This window comes from Oncorhynchus kisutch, linkage group LG22 (assembly GCF_002021735.2).
Source record: "Oncorhynchus kisutch isolate 150728-3 linkage group LG22, Okis_V2, whole genome shotgun sequence".
Taxonomy (NCBI): Eukaryota; Metazoa; Chordata; class Actinopteri; order Salmoniformes; family Salmonidae; genus Oncorhynchus; species Oncorhynchus kisutch.
The window spans coordinates 47962211-47979602 of record NC_034195.2 but is presented as its reverse complement, the minus strand read 5'-3'; the positions used below and the strand labels follow the sequence as shown (position 1 = coordinate 47979602).

At 45.5% G+C, this 17392-nt stretch overlaps 1 protein-coding gene across 1 annotated transcript in view; it reads right to left on the bottom strand.

Annotated features, from left to right (window-relative positions):
- The window catches only part of LOC109867616 (prickle-like protein 1), a 60741-nt gene that overhangs the window by 6550 nt on the left and 36799 nt on the right, over positions 1–17392 (bottom strand). Inside the window, exons 2-5 of the mRNA XM_020456862.2 lie at positions 10882–11079; positions 6115–6228; positions 4993–5130; positions 3311–3514 (exon numbers count right to left, since the gene is read on the bottom strand). Of these exons, the coding sequence (XP_020312451.1) occupies positions 3311–3514; positions 4993–5130; positions 6115–6228; positions 10882–11061 (636 nt within the window). The 5' untranslated portion in view covers positions 11062–11079. The remainder of the gene's footprint in view (positions 1–3310; positions 3515–4992; positions 5131–6114; positions 6229–10881; positions 11080–17392) is intronic.

The following is a 17392-nucleotide window of genomic DNA, read 5'->3' as shown; positions in this document are numbered from 1 at the left end:
TAAAAATGAATTCAAAGGCACTGTAGATGGAGCCTTTTAATTTGTATTTCATTCTAAGTAAATCACAGCCTACATGCGCAATTTATAGACTATAATAATTTACTAGAACAAAATGTTTAAATGCTGAGCGCTTTATGTCCCTACCAGCCTAGTGTCGCATGCAAATGCTTCAGAATGTATTTCTTTGTAGGCTATAGCCTTGAAATAATTGAAATAATATAGCCTAAATAATTCATTTCCGTTCCTTCTTAGGCTCCCTGTCTGGCTCCTGACCTATTTAGTGTTTATATGCTGTTTAATATCAAGGCTGTGATTGAGTCCCATAGGGCGGCGCACAATTGTCCCTGCGTTGACCAGTGTAGGCCGTCATTGTAAATAAGAATTTGTTCTAAACTGACTTGCCTAGTTAAATAAAGGTTTAAAAAAAATTAACATGTAGCTTATTTAAAATTATGTGAGCTTCTTACATGAACTTTTCCATGTTTATATAAATCCATATGTTTTGGTTCCGAAAACAAATGGTAGGTCACAAAAATAGATGGATGTTGGTTAAATTGCAGTGGTGTAAAGTACTTAAGTAAAAAAAAACATGCTTTTAAAGAACTACATGTTTTTTGGGGGGGGTATCTGTACTATTTAACATTTTGACAAGTTTTACTTTTACTTCAAATCAAATCAAATTTATTTATATAGCCCTTCGTACATCAGCTGATATCTCAAAGTGCTGTACAGAAACCCAGCCTAAAACCCCAAACAGCAAGCAATGCAGGTGTAGAAGCACGGTGGCTAGGAAAAACTCCCTAGAAAGGCCAATACCTAGGAAGAAACCTAGAGAGGAACCAGGCTATGTGGGGTGGCCAGTCCTCTTCTGGCTGTGCCGGGTGGAGATTATAACAGAACATGGCCAAGATGTTCAAATGTTCATAAATGACCAGCATGGTCGAATAATAATAAGGCAGAACAGTTGAAACTGGAGCAGCAGCATAGTCAGGTGGAAGTTGAAACTGGAGTAGCAGCATGGCCAGGTGGACTGGGGACAGCAAGGAACTTCACTACATTCCTAAAGAAAATAATGTATTTTTTACTCCATACATTTTCACTGACACCTAAAAGTACAGTTTGAATGCTTAGCAGGACAGGAAAATGGTCTAATTCACACACTTATCAAGAGAACATCCCCGGTCATCCCTACTGCCTCTGATCTGGCGGACTCACTAAACAGAGAACATCCCCGGGCATCCCTACCGCCTCTGATCTGGCGGACTCAGTAAACAGAGAACATCCCCGGGCATCCCTACTGCCTCTGATCTGGCGGACTCACTAAACAGAGAACATCCCCGGGCATCCCTACTGCCTCTGATCTGGCGGACTCACTAAACCAAGAACATCCCCTGGCATCCCTACTGCCTCTGATCTGGCGGACTCAGTAAACAGAGAACGTCCCCGGGCATCCCTACTGCCTCTGATCTGGCGGACTCAGTAAACAGAGAACGTCCCCGGGCATCCCTACTGCCTCTGATCTGGCAGACTCACTAAACAGAGAACATCCCCGGTCATCCCTACTGCTTCTGATCTGGCGGACTCAGTAAACAGAGAACATCCCCGGGCATCCCTACTGCCTCTGATCTGGCGGACTCAGTAAACAGAGAACATCCCCGGGCATCCCTACTGCCTCTGATCTGGCAGACTCACTAAACAGAGAACATCCCCGGTCATCCCTACTGCCTCTGATCTGGCGGACTCAGTAAACAGAGAACATCCCCGGGCATCCCTACTGCCTCTGATCTGGCGGACTCAGTAAACAGAGAACATCCCCGGTCATCCCTACTGCCTCTGATCTGGCGGACTCACTAAACAGAGAACATCCCCGGGCATCCCTACTGCCTCTGATCTGGCGGACTCACTAAACAAAGAACATCCCCTGGCATCCCTACTGCCTCTGATCTGGCGGACTCACTAAACAGAGAACGTCCCCGGTCATCCCTACTGCCTCTGATCTGGCGGACTCACTAAACAGAGAACATCCCCGGTCATCCCTACTGCCTCTGATCTGGCGGACTCACTAAACAGAGAACATCCCCGGTCATCCCTACTGCCTCTGATCTGGCGGACTCACTAAACAGAGAACATCCCCGGTCATCCCTACTGCCTCTGATCTGGCGGACTCAGTAAACAGAGAACATCCCCGGTCATCCCTACTGCCTCTGATCTGGAGGACTCACTAAACACGTTTTGTTTGTAAATTATGTCTGAGTGTTGAAGCGTGCCCCTGGCTATACGTAAATAAACGAAACTTGAAAATGGTGCCGTCTGGTTTGCTTAATGTAAGGAATTTGAAATGATTTCTACCTATAGTTAAGTATATTTTTGCAATTGCATTTACTTTTTATACTTAAGTATATTTAAAACCAAATACTTTTTGACTTTTACTCAAGTAGTATTTTACTGGATGACTTTTACTTGAGTCATTTTTAAGGTGTCTGTACTTTTACTCAAGTATGACAATTAGGAACTTTTTCCACCACTGTATGATTGTGATTTTAATGAATGTAGCGAATTTGTAGCGGCAGTTTTTTTATTTATTCCTGTGAGTGCAGGCTAGTTTTTATTCCTGTGAGTGCAGGCTAGTTTTATTCCTGTGAGTGCAGGCTAGTTTTTATTCCTGTGAGTGCAGGCTAGTATTTATTCCTGTGAGTGCAGGCTAGTTTTTATTCCTGTGAGTGCAGGCTAGTTTTTATTCCTGTGAGCGCAGGATGGTTTTTATTCCTGTGAGTGCAGGCTAGTTTTTATTCCTGTGAGCGCAGGATGGTTTTTATTCCTGTGAGCGCAGGATGGTTTTTGTTCCTGTGAGCGCAGGATGGTTTTTGTTCCTGTGAGCGCAGGATGGTTTTTGTTCCTGTGAGCGCAGGATGGTTTTTGTTCCTGTGAGCGCAGGATGGTTTTTGTTCCTGTGAGCGCAGGATGGTTTTTGTTCCTGTGAGCGCAGGATGGTTTTTATTCCTGTGAGCGCAGGATGGTTTTTGTTCCTGTGAGCGCAGGATGGTTTTTGTTCCTGTGAGCGCAGGATGGTTTTTGTTCCTGTGAGCGCAGGATGGTTTTTGTTCCTGTGAGCGCAGGATGGTTTTTATTCCTGTGAGCGCAGGATGGTTTTTATTCCTGTGAGCGCAGGATGGTTTTTGTTCCTGTGAGCGCAGGACGGTTTTTGTTCCTGTGAGCGCAGGATGGTTTTTAGTGAAGTGGTTGGAATGAGTGGTTGGAAATCTCGCTCAACTCCGCTCTGGCGTCGGCCACAGTGCATCTCCACACTCACCTCGTCGCAGGCAGAGCAACGTGGCTTGAGCAGCTCTGCGTGGTGTCGGCCACAGTGGATCTTCCCATCCTGGTAGAAGTAGATGAGGTCAACCAGCAGCTCACTACACGTGGAGCACGTAAAGCATGCTGGGTGCCAGGACAGCCCAGGACCCGCTCTGGAGGCAAAAACCGTCATCTCCCCTCCGTTGATGCTCTCCCCACACTGTGATGAAATCCACACAAGGGACATCCATAAAGAACAGAGTTTCACTCTAAAACTAGATATTTTCTACTGTATTATTGCATTAAGCTCATTAGGGAAGTTATTCTTCAAGAATCAATGGGTATATACATTTCATTGAAATGACCAGTAAAAATGGCATATTGTAATTTTTAAAGTGCTGACTTAAAAAAAAAACATGAATTTCATTACTAGTTAAATGTGTGGTTGACTGCACAGTGAAAACATGTCAACAATTATGGCCAAATGCCCTAGTTATGTAACTTCCATTCTGGAGTGTGTGGCTATCCTATCTAATCCTACAGCATGGCCTCAGCCTGGATACTAACTAGGGTATCATATGGCCACTAAGTCCCCCTGTCCCCATTCCCTACTGGAGAGAGGAGGAGGGTTGAGATACGTGACCAACTCCCTTCCATCTGTGAGGGACCGCATCAGTACAGTTCATAACATGGCATCTGGTGTTATTATGGGAATTCTGACCATGGTGCTAACTGTGGTCGACTACGGTCCCTCTGCAGTTGGGTTGTTCCTCTCGGTTTATCTGTGTGTGTCATGTGAGGACACAGGCAGTGCTTTAACACTGGGACTACAAACAACATCACATTAACATTTTACAGCAGGGAGAGCCACTGCAGAGCAGAGCAGAGCTGTGTTTTGACCAAGCTTAATAGTCATCCCCCGGGCTGCTCAGGCTCCATTTGTAAGTACACTAAATAAAACACTGAGGATCGAGCAGAGCACAGAATCAAGTCAACCCACTGGAGCTACACTCTAACTCTGAGAGGCTTTTTATATTTACGATGGCTGCAAAACCACCGTATGTTTAGGGATCTCTTACATAGCATGGTTGACATACAACACAGAGGAAGAGGAGGTTCTAAGAGAAACGGACTCCTCTAGTGAAGCACAGGCTACAGATAGTTCTGCTTTTCGCTTCTCAATAGTCATGTAATTGGGTTATATGGCTTACAACAGTTCCTTTAACTTCGCAAACTGTTACATACAATACTGGTCAAAAGTTTTGGAACATCTACTCATTCAAGGGTTTTTCTTTATTTTTCTTTATTTTTTTACATTGTACATCTTCTACACCTTCCAGGTGAAGCTGGTTGAGAGAATGCCAAGAGTGTGGAAAGCTGTCATCAAGGCAAAGGGTGGCTTTTTAAAGAATCATGTGTACTACTAAAGAATAAAATATATTTTGAGTTGTTAAACACTTTTTTGGTTACTACATGATTCCATATGTGTTATTTCATAGTTTTGATGTCTTCACTATTATTCAACAATGTAGATAATAGTAAAAATAAAGAAAAACCCTTGAATGAGTAAGTGTTGTAAAACTTTTGACCGGTATGTTACCTTAAAAATTCCCCATCTACCCATTGGTTTATGTGTCTTATGTGAAAATGTTCCTGTTAGGAACTGAGGTGAGTGTCGGTGTGCGAGAGGGGACGTACATGTTCACAGATGCTGTGTAGCAGGTCCCGGGGCAGGAGCTTGAGAGAGCCCCTCCCCAGCGCCTCCTTCTTCCTCTGGACACTGAACATGTGGAGCTCCTTCTTCTCCTCCTCACTGAGAGACTGACAGTAGCGGCCCTGCAGGGAGTGAAAGAAGACAGGCCTTCGTTAAACATCGTCCAAAGTGGATTTAATTGTACAACACAAAGCAGAGAGTGACAACTGTTTTTTTTTATGTCTCTCTCCTCAAACCGTTACCAAGAGAAAGCAGACGTTTTACAGGGGTTGTGTTTAGAGTGGAATCACGAGGGGAAGAACCACAAAGAGAAGCAGCTCTGGCTCAGGCTGTGATGTCACTGCGGTGGTGGCACATATAAAGGACGTCTTTCAGCAGCGTCGCCTATCCCACTGGTCTGTCCCCAGAAAGACTGACAGGAACCCTGCTGGTGGGGGCTGTCAGCAAACATCATCAAATCATAGTCAAAGGGCTTACTGTACCCTGGGCATGACAGTCTGTGACCCAGCGTTGGATCAAGGGACGAATGACTCTGATGGTGATAACGTGAATGCCAAGTCCTCCATCACAGAATGGCATGGAGCTGGGGGGGGGGGTCAATCCCATTTCAATTCAGTAAACTGGAAGTCAAATGAAATGTCATTGCTTGGAGGATTGGACTTTCCATTTATTTCCTGTCTGAATTAGAATGGAATTGACCCCAACCCTAGTAGGTGGTAAGGTGGTCTTAAACAGAGGTTTACTGCAAGGCAGGGAAGGACAAGGGTCGGCCACATCTTCAAACAACATTGAGTCTGGGAAAGGGGATGGGATGGGATGGATGGAGGGATGGGATGGGATGGATGGATGGATGGATGGGAGGGATGGGATGGGATGGATGGATGGGATGGATGGTATGGATGGGATGGATGGTGGGAAAATGGGTGCTGTCCTGCTGTGAGACCTGCCCTGTTACGACGCCTTTAATGAGAGGGCATGCTGGGATGCATTTTATGGCACACACACGCGTACACACACAGCGTACACACAAACATACACACACAGTTTATATGAACTACACACACCCATGCACGTACAACCACACTCTTTTGGGGCCTTTTCCTTACCTCGTTGTCATGTGGAGGCAGCTGATAGAGGAGTTGTTTGATTCTGAACTTCTCTCCAGGACTGTTAACGTAAGGAACCTTGTCCTCAGGCAGACAGGAGAAATACAGCTGGACCTGGAGCACACAGAGCAGAAGACAGATGGTAGACACACACACACATTGTGTATTTGATCCTTTGGTAGCGCCATGCTTACACCCACCACACACAAAATTAACCTGAAGCGTTGTTTATACTGTGAAGTAACATGCTCTTAATGGAGAATATAAAAACAGCCCTGACCGGATCCTAGCTCCCTGTCGAACGGAGGAGCAACTTCCCAGATTTCTCTTAAACTATTTCACTGGCCCAGATAAATGTTATTCAGCACATTAGAAATGATAATTCCAGCTAAGCCTGCCCCTGGATAGTGGGCTGTGTGCGTGTGTGTCCCTACCTGAAAAGTGAGCATAGTGGAGGGCTCCATTGTTTGAGACAGGCAGACTTGTCAAGCACCACCCCAAAGACACTGAACTCTGGCATTTAAAAGTCTGCTGGTGATTAGTAGAGATCTGACAGATCAGATGCAGGAGGAGGCCTTTAGATGTGGATCAGTCCCCCCGTCCCGCTGGTTGCTGGCAACACTAGGTTTAGCTTGGAGGGGACCTCGCCACAGCTGCCTTTTACAGGCTCGTTCACAAACAGGGTCCACTTGTGTTATGTGGCACTCTCCCAACTACCTTCCCTTCCTTCTCTCCCTCTGTCTCTCTCCCTTTCTTCCCTTACTCCCCCCACTCTCTATCCCCCTCTACCTCCCTTTAAACAGCACACATGGAAGCAATGAAGGGGGGGGGGGCTGAAGCAACAAGAGACCCAGGCTCTGAAGCTTCCAAATAAACAGCCCCCTTTTGTGTCTAAATGCCTGGGTCAACTGTAATGCCTTTACAGCCACTATTCTGTTGAACGGCCCTGTTGTGCACATTACAGTGGAGAAACACACAGCCCTGGAGGTAGGGGGGCAGTCATCTTACTGCTCTTTAGCCCTGACCGAGGGAGGTGGATGCAGGAGTAACCGCAGCATGAAATGTGCATCATTTACGACAGCTCAACACTGAGGATTGTGGGGGTCAATTGCAATTCCCAGAGATGGGCCGAGTAGCAGGGAACCCCTTCTAAACAGGAGACAAGAACATCCCACCCTTTTATCTGGTAGCAGTCATGACCCTCCCTCCTAATGTAGCCTTCAGTTGCTGTCAACTGCCCCGAGGGGCAAAGTGTAGCCAGGCCAGTGGCCCTAAGGGTCAAAGTGCCACATCGACGGTTAGAGACGAGCAGCTTTGTCCGGTTTCAGGGTGACAAGAATACGATTTATGTCAGCTTTTACTTCTTTCATCACATTCCCAGTGGGTCAGAAGTTTACATGCACTCAATTAGTATTTGGTAGCATTGCCTTTAAATTCTTTAACTTCGGTCAAACGTTTCAGGTAGCCTTCCACAAGCTTCCCACAATAAGTTGGGTGAATTTTGGCCCATTCCTCCTGACAGAGCTGGTGTAACTGATTCAGGTTTGGAGGCCTCTTTGCTCACACATGCTTTTTCAGTTCTGCCCACAAATTTTCTAAAGGATTGAGGTCAGGGCTTTGTGATGGCCACTCCAATACCTTGACTTTGCTATCTTCAAGCCATTTTGCCACGACTTTGGAAGTATGCTTGGGGTCATTGTCCATTTGGAAGACCCATTTGCGACCAAGCTTTAACTTCCTGACTGATGTCTTGAGTTGTTGCTCCAATATATCCACATCATTTTCCTTTCTCATGAAGTGATCTATTTTGTGAGGTGCACCAGTCCCTCCTGCAGCAAAGCACCCCCACGACATGATTCTGCCACCCCCATGCTTCACGGTTGGGATGGTGTTCTTTGGCTTGCAAGCCCCTCCCCTTTTCCTCCAAACATAACGATGGTCATTATGGCCAAACAGTTCTCATTTTTGTTTCATCAGACCAGAGGACATTTCTCCAAAAAGTACGATCTTTGTCCCCATGTGCAGCTGCAAACTGTAGTCTGGCATTTTTATGGCGGTTTTGGAGCAGTGGCTTCTTCCTTGCTGAGGGGCCTTTCAGGTTATGTCGGTATAGGACTCATTTTGCTGTTTTGCTCTGGATATAGATACTTTTGTACCTGTTTCCTCCACCATCTTCACAAGGTCCTTTGCTGTTGTTCTGGGATTGATTTGCATTTTTCGCACCAAAGTACCAAAACCAGACTTGTGGTGGTCTAGAATTTTTTTCTGAGGTCTTGGCTGATTTCTTTTGATTTTCCCATGATGTCAAGCAAAAAGGTGCTGAGTTTGAAGGTAGGCCTTGAAATACATCCACAGGTACACCTCCAATTGACTCAAATTAGGTCAATTAGCCTATCAGAAGCTTCTAACACCATGACAATATTTTCTGGAATTTTCCAAGCTGTTTAAAGGCACAGTCAACTTCTGACCCACTGGAATTGTGATACAGTGAATTATAAGTTAAATAATCTGTCTGTAAACAATTGTTGGAAAACTGGCTTGTGTCATGCATAAAGTAGATGTCCTAACCGACTTGCCAAAACTATAGTTTGTTAAACTTTTTGAGTGTAGGGGGCAGTATTTTCGTTTTTGGCTAAAAAACATACCCATTTGAAACCCCAGAAACTGGAATATGCATATAATTGTCAGATTAGGATAGAAAACACTCTAAAGTTTCCAAAACTGTCAAAATATTGTCTGTGTGTATAACAGAACTGATACTGCAGGCGAAAACCTGAGGAAAATCCAACAAGGAAGTGCTGTTTTTCCTGAAAGCTCTCTGTTCCGTTGGATGCCTTGCCTCCATTTAAAGGGATATCAACCAGATGACTTTTCCTATGGCTTCCTCGAGCTGTGAACAGTCTTTAGACATAGTTTCAGGCTTTTATTTTGAAAAATGAGCGAGAAAGAACCCATCGTGTCAGTGGATGACTGGGTGCCAGCAGAATTTTTCATGCGCAACAGCCATTTTCTCTCTCTCGCCTATGGAAGAAGCTACATTCCAGTTGACATATTATCGATTATATATATATATATATTGTAAAACCAACCTGAGAATTGATTATAAAAACATTTGACATCTTTCTATGCACTTTACGGATACTATTTGGAATTTTTGTCTGCGATGACGTGACCGCTCGAGCCTGTGGATTTCTGAACATAACGAGCCAAACAAATGGAGGTATTTTGGATATAAAATAATCTTTATGGAACAATAGGAACATTTATAGTGTAACTGGGAGTCTCGTGAGTGCAAACATCTGAAGATCATCAAAGGTAAGCATTTAATTTATTGCGTGTCTGACTTTCGTGACCAGTCTACTTGGCTGCTAGCTGTTTGTTATAGTTTGTCTACTGAGAGAGATGTTCTTACATAAACGCTTGTTATGCTTTCACCGAAAAGCTTTATTGAAATCTGACACGCCAGGTGGATTAACAACAAGCTAAGCTGTGTTTTGCTATATTGCACTTGTGATTTCATGAAAATTAAATATTTTTAGTAATTTAATTGGAATTTGGCGCTTTGCAATTCAGCGGATGTTGACGAAAATGATCCCGCTAACGGGATGGGTGCGTTAAGAAATATGTGGAGTGGTTGAAAAACTAGTTTTAATGACTCCAACGTAAGTGTATGTAAACTTCCGACTTCAATGTACTGTATATACTGTACATATGCTGTATATACTGAATAAAAAAATAAACGTAACAATTTCAACTATTTTACTGAGTTACAGTTCATATAACGAAATCAGTCACTTAAAATAAATATATTAGGCCCTAATCTATGGATTTTACATTAATTGGCAGGGGTTGCAGCCTGGGAGGGCATGGGCCCACCCACTTGGGGGCCAGGCCCAGCCAGTCAGAATGAGCTTTTCCCCACAAAAGGGCTTTATTTCAGACAGAAATACTCTTCAGTTTCATCAGCTGTCCGGGTGGCTGGTCTCAGACGATCCTGCAGGTGAAAAAAACGGATGTGAAGGTCCTGAGCTGGCGTGGTTACGCATGGTCTGCGGTTGTGAGGCCGGTTTGACATACTGCCAAATTCTCTAAAACGACGTTGGAGGTGGCTCATGGTAGAGAAAAAAACGTTCCATTCTTTGGCAACAGCTCTGGTGGACATTCCTGCAGTCAGCATGCCAATTGCACGCTCCCTCAACTTGAGACATCTGTGGCATTGTGTTGTGTGACATTTTAGAGTGGCCTTTTATTGTCTCCAGCACAAGGTGCACCTCTGTCATTATCATGCTGTTTAATCAGCTTCTTGATATGCCCCAACTGTCAGATGTATGGATTATCTTGGTAAAGGAAAAATGCTCACTAACAAGGATGTCAAATTGGTGCACAAAATTTGAGAGAAACAAGCTTTATGTTTATGTAACATTTCTGGGATCTTTTATTTCAGCTCCAACACTTTACATGTTGCCTTTATATTTTCATTCAGTTTAAGTGGCGTATAGTGTTGAATTTAAGGGGCATATTGTACAGTATATTAGAACAGAGGGTGTTTTTACATTTGTACTTTCTTGTCATTTAGCAGATGCTCTTGTCCAGAGCGGCTGACAGTAGTGAGTGGGTACTTTTTAGTGAGTGGGTATTTTTTGGGACTTTTTCCCTGTACTGGTCCCCCGTGGATATCGAACCCACAACTCTGGCATTGCAAGCACCATGCTCTACCAACTGAGCTACACGGGACCCTGTTGTGTTGTATATTTGGGGGCATCTCACCAGTTCGGGTCTGAGGCCAGGCGGTGCCCAGGCATACTCTTCCAGGGCACAGCCTGAGTCGTCGTCTGACGTGGAACTCCTCTGGAAGCCAAAGTTCAGCTGACCTTGGACTTTCTGCTCCATCACTTCCCGCGGGCTCCGCGCCCCGACCTGGTAACCACACGCACTCTCTAGGTTCATCACACACCACGCCTTCTACTGCAGAGGGAGAGGGAGAGGGAGAGAGAGAGGGAGATATGTTTTAGTCAAGGCAGAGTGATAGATACATCATCCACATACAGTAGTACACATGGTCCAGGGTTCATTGTGGAGATGGAACTTAAAGTGAGCATTTCTTAGTCCTTTCGTTTGTCCCTCCCTGTTTCATTCAGTTTTTCTTCAGTTTGGTTCCTAACAAAAGTGACCCAAACATCATTCACCCAGTCAGTCTCAGACATGTTGCACAGCTTAGCACTGACTGAGTCACCACCAGCACTGCGTTGATGTGGGTTATCTTCCCCGAAAGGCGCTGAAGGGATCTCTGCAACACTTTTGTTCCTCTGGTGATAAATACAGATATTTATAGCAGGGGGATGAGATGAGTGAGTCCCTGACTACAGCTGGAGGTCTGTATAACAACAGTAACACTGGCTATAGGATACACAACTCCCCGACTACAGCTGGAGGTCAGTATAACAACAGTAACCCTGGCTATAGGATACACAACTCCCTGACTATAGGATACACAACTCCCTGACTACAGCTGAGGTCTGTATAACAACAGTAACCCTGGCTATAGGATACACAACTCCCTGACTACAGCTGGAGGTCTGTATAACAACAGTAACCCTGGCATTAGGATACACAACTCCCTGACTACAGCTGGAGGTCTGTATAACAACCGTAACCCTGGCTATAGGATACACAACTCCCTGACTACAGCTGGAGGTCTGTATAACAACAGTAACACTGGCTATAGGATACACAACTCCCCGACTACAGCTGGAGGTCTGTATAACAACAGTAACCCTGGCTATAGGATACACAACTCCCTGACTATAGGATACACAACTCCCTGACTACAGCTGGAGGTCTGTATAACAACAGTAACCCTGGCTATAGGATACACAACTCCCTGACTATAGGATACACAACTCCCTGACTACAGCTGGAGGTCTGTATAACAACAGTAACACTGGCTATAGGATACACAACTCCCCGACTACAGCTGGAGGTCTGTATAACAACAGTAACCCTGGCTATAGGATACACAACTCCCTGACTATAGGATACACAACTCCCTGACTATAGGATACACAACTCCCTGACTATAGGATACACAACTCCCTGACTATAGGATACACAACTCCCTGGCTATAGGATACACAACTCCCTGGCTATAGCTGGAGGTCTGTGTAACAACAGTAACCCTGGCTATAGGATACACAACTCCCCGACTACATCTGGAGGTCAGTATAACAACAGTAACCCTGGCTATAGGATACACAACTCCCTGACTATAGGATACACAACTCCCTGACTACAGCTGAGGTCTGTATAACAACAGTAACCCTGGCTATAGGATACACAACTCCCTGACTACAGCTGGAGGTCTGTATAACAACAGTAACCCTGGCATTAGGATACACAACTCCCTGACTACAGCTGGAGGTCTGTATAACATACGCCAAACATACCCTTGTAAAACTGACCATCCTACCAATCCTCGACTTTGGCGATGTCATTTACAAAATAGCCTCCAATACCCTACTCAACAAATTGGATGCAGTCTATCACAGTGCAATCCGTTTTATCACCAAAGCCCCATATACTACCCACCATTGCGACCTGTACGCTCTCGTTGGCTGGCCCTCGCTTCATACTCGTCGCCAAACCCACTGGCTCCATGTCATCTACAAGACCCTGCTAGGTAAAGTCCCCCCTTATCTCAGCTCGCTGGTCACCATAGCATCTCCCACCTGTAGCACACGCTCCAGCAGGTATATCTCTCTAGTCACCCCCAAAACCAATTCTTTCTTTGGCCGCCTCTCCTTCCAGTTCTCTGCTGCCAATGACTGGAACGAACTACAAAAATCTCTGAAACTGGAAACACTTATCTCCCTCACGAGCTTTAAGCACCAACTGTCAGAGCAGCTCACAGATTACTGCACCTGTACATAGCCCACCTATAATTTAGCCCAAACAACTACCTCTTTCCCAACTGTATTTAATTTTAATTTATTTATTTATTTTGCTCCTTTGCACCCCATTATTTTTTTATTTCTACTTTGCACATTCTTCCATTGCAAAACTACCATTCCAGTATTTTACTTGCTATATTGTATTTACTTTGCCATCATGGCCTTTTTTGCCTTTACCTCCCTTCTCACCTCATTTGCTCACATTGTATATAGACTTGTTTATACTGCATTATTGACTGTATGTTTGTTTTTACTCCATGTGTAACTCTGTGTCGTTTTATCTGTCGAACTGCTTTGCTTTATCTTGGCCAGGTCGCAATTGTAAATGAGAACTTGTTCTCAACTTGCCTACCTGGTTAAATAAAGGTAAAATAAAAAAAAGAATAAAAGGGTACTATAGGATACACAACTCCGTGGCTATAGGATACACAACTCCCTGACTACAGCTGGAGGTCTGTATAACAACAGTAACCCTGGCTATAGGATACACAACTCCCTGACTACAGCTGGAGGTCTGTATAACAACAGTAACCCTGGCTATAGGATACACAACTCCCTGACTACAGCTGGAGGTCTGTATAACAACAGTAACCCTGGCTATAGGATACACAACTCCGTGGCTATAGGATACACAACTCCCTGACTACAGCTGGAGGTCTGTATAACAACAGTAACCCTGGCTATAGGATACACAACTCCCTGACTATAGGATACACAACTCCCTGTGGATCTCAGTGCCATGTGGCGAATGTCCAAAGCCCCTGTTCTTTACCCGTCTCTTTTGTTTATCTCTCCGCCCCTCTTCTTCTCCTCAGGGCTGTTTGTTTTTCAACCTGCCTCAGAGATGGAGGGAAGAGGGCGTCTGTCTGTCTCTCTAATCATCCTTTCATCTTTGGAATGGATAGAGGGAAGAGACAGAGGTCAATCAGAGGAGGCCAGAGCGCTGTCTGTCTGTCAGGTGAGAGAGAGAAGGGTGGAGGGATGAGAGATAGAGGTAAGAGACAGGTGAATCGGGAGGTCAGGTTGTTGTCTGTCTGACAGGTGAGAGAGAGAGGGATGGAGGGATGAGAGAGAAAGGGATGGGGACCATCGAGTGGACCCTGACACGGAAAGATGGAAATACAGGGGCCACTACAGGGGCTACTACTGGGGCTAATACTAGGGCTAATACAGGGGCTACTACAGGGGCTACTACTGGGGCTAATACTAGGGCTAATACAGGGGCTACTACTGGGGCTACTACTGGGGCTAATACTGTACTACTATTGGGGCTAATACTGGGGCTAATACTGTACTAATATTGGGGCTAATGCTGGGGCTAATGCTGGGGCTAATGCTGGGGATACTACTGGGGCTAATACTGTACTACTACAGGGGCTACTACTGGGGCTACTACAGGTGCTACTACAGGTGCTACTACAGGTGCTAATACTGGGGCTACTACTGGGGCTACTACTGGGGCTAATACAGGGGCTACTGCTGGGGCTAATACTGTACTATTATTACTGTACTACTACTGTACTACTACGGTGCTACTACTCTACTACTACTGTACTACAACTACTACTGTACTACAACTACTACTGTACTACTACTGCTGTACTACTAATGTACTCCTACTACTGTACTACTACTGTGCTCCTACTGTACTACTACTACTGTGCTACTACTGTACTACTACTACTGTGCTACTACTGTACTACTACTACTGTACTACTAATGTACTTCCACTACTACTACTGTACTACTACTACTGTGTTACTACTGTACTACTACTGTGATACTACTGTACTACTAATGTACTACCACAGTATTACAACTATTTTGTAAGCCTGATAAATGTGATTTCCTATTACCTCTATTACTACTTGAAAAGTTCCAACCTGTCTGAAGTAACATACCATCTGAATGCTACTCTGAGCTATACCAGCCACGCTGAACGGCCTTGTAGGACAAAAAGGCATGGGGGAAAATAATGGGCAGTTGTGATCATTTCTCAAAAGAAAAGACCACAGCTTTACAGCTCTGACTGTGAGACTTCAATGGAGCCCAGCCAGTTGTCAGCGCACCCCCTCCACCCCCCTCGTACCCCAGCTTCCCCCCCCCCCCGTGGCTGGGCAGGGCACACGGGGCTATGGGGGCTGGTGGGAATACAGCTGAGAAAAGCTGCCACACTTGACTGGTGCCTTTGAAGAAGTCAGGCGTGACGGTAGACCAGAAAGAACACAGTGATAGTAGAGGGCCAGAACACTGTGATAGTAGAGGGCCAGAACACTGTGATAGTAGAGGATCGGAACACTGTGATAGTAGAGGGCCAGAACACTGTGATAGTAGAGGGCCAGAACACTGTGATAGTAGAGGGCCAGAACACTGTGATAGTAGAGGGCCAGAACACTGTGATAGTAGAGGGCCAGAACACTGTGATAGTAGAGGGCCAGAACACTGTGATAGTAGAGGGCCAGAACACTGTGATAGTAATGGGTCAGAACACTGTGACAGTAGACCAGAAAGAACACAGTGATAGTAGAGGGCCAGAACACTGTGACAGTAGAGGGCCAGAACACTGTGACAGTAGAGGGCCAGAACACTGTGATAGTAGAGGGTCAGAACACTGTGATAGTAGAGGGCCAGAACACTGTGACAGTAGAGGGCGAGAACACTGTGATAGTAGAGGGCCAGAACACTGTGATAGTCATGGGTCAGAACACTGTGACAGTAGAGGACCAGACCACTGTGATAGTAGTGGGTCAGAACACTGTGATAGTAGAGGGTCAGAACACTGTGATAGTAGAGGGTCAGAACACTGTGATAGTAGAGGGTCAGAACACTGTGGTAGTAGAGGACCAGAACACAGACAGATATGCAAGCAGACAGGTACGCACACACCCCTCCACTAACAGAGGCCAAACTGTTTAAGAGTCAGCTGTTTGCTCTACATCCTGTTCTCGTTTAGTAACAAGTCTCTGTGAGATAGCAGCAGGAGATGCACGGTCTGCATGCCTGGCCTCGACAGGAACACTCACACACACACCCGTAGGGCAGCACAGTCCACATGCCTACAGCACACACACACACACACACACCGATTTGTTCAACTAACCTTGTGGGGGGACACAAAATCATATTTTCCCTAACCCTAAACCTGACCCTAGCACTGAACCTAACCCTAACTCCTAAACCTAAACCTGATCCTAGTACTAAACCTAACTCCTAACCCTAAACCTGACCCTAGTACTAAACCTAACCCTAACTTCTAACCCTAACCCAAAGCTCTTCCTCGCCCTCCATTTAGTAAATCTGACCACAACTCTATCCTCCATGAAGCACCAGTGACTCGGTCTATAAAGAAGTGTTCAGATGAAGCTGATGCTAAACTACAGGACTGTTTTGCAGCACAGACTGGAACATGTTCCGGGATTCTTCCGATGGCATTGAGGAGTACATTACATCTGTCATTGGCTTCATCAATAAGTGCATCGAGGATGTCGTCCCTACAGTTACTGTACGTACATACCCCAACCAGAAGACATGGATTACAGGCAACATTCTCACTGAGCTAAAGAGCAGAGCTGCCGCTTTCAAGGTGCGGGACTCTAACCCGGAAGCTTACAAGAAATCCTGCTATGCCAGGCGACGAACCATCAAACAGGCAAAGCGTTAATACAGTGCTAAGGTTGAGTCATACTACACCGGCTCCGACGCTCGTCTTATGTGGCAGGGCTTGCAAACTATTACAGACTACAAAGGGAAGCACAGCCGCGAGCTGCCCCGGGACACGAGCCTACCAGACGAGCTAAATCACTTCTATGCTCACTTCGAGGCAAGCAACACTGAGGCATGCATGAGAGCATCAGCTGTTACAGACGACTGTGTGATCACGCTCTCCATAGCCGACATGAGTAAGACCTGTAAACAGGTCAACATACACAAGGCTGCGGGGCCAGACGGATTACCAGGACGTGTGCTCCGGGCATGTGCTGACCAACTGGCAGGTGTCTTCACTGATATTTTCAACATGTCCCTGATTGAGTATGTAATACCAACACGTTTCAAGCAGACCACCATAGTCCCTGTGCCCAAGAACACAAAGGCAACCTGCCTAAATGACTACTGGCCCGTAGCACTCACGTCCGTAGCCATGAAATGCTTTGAAAGGCTGGGAATGGCTCACATCAACACCATTATCCTGGAAACCCTAGACCCACTCCAATTTGCATACCGCCCGAACAGATCCACAGATGATGCAATCTCTATTGCACTCCACACTGCCCTTTCCCACCTAGACAAAAGGAACACTTATGTGAGAATGCTAATCATTGACTACAGCTCAG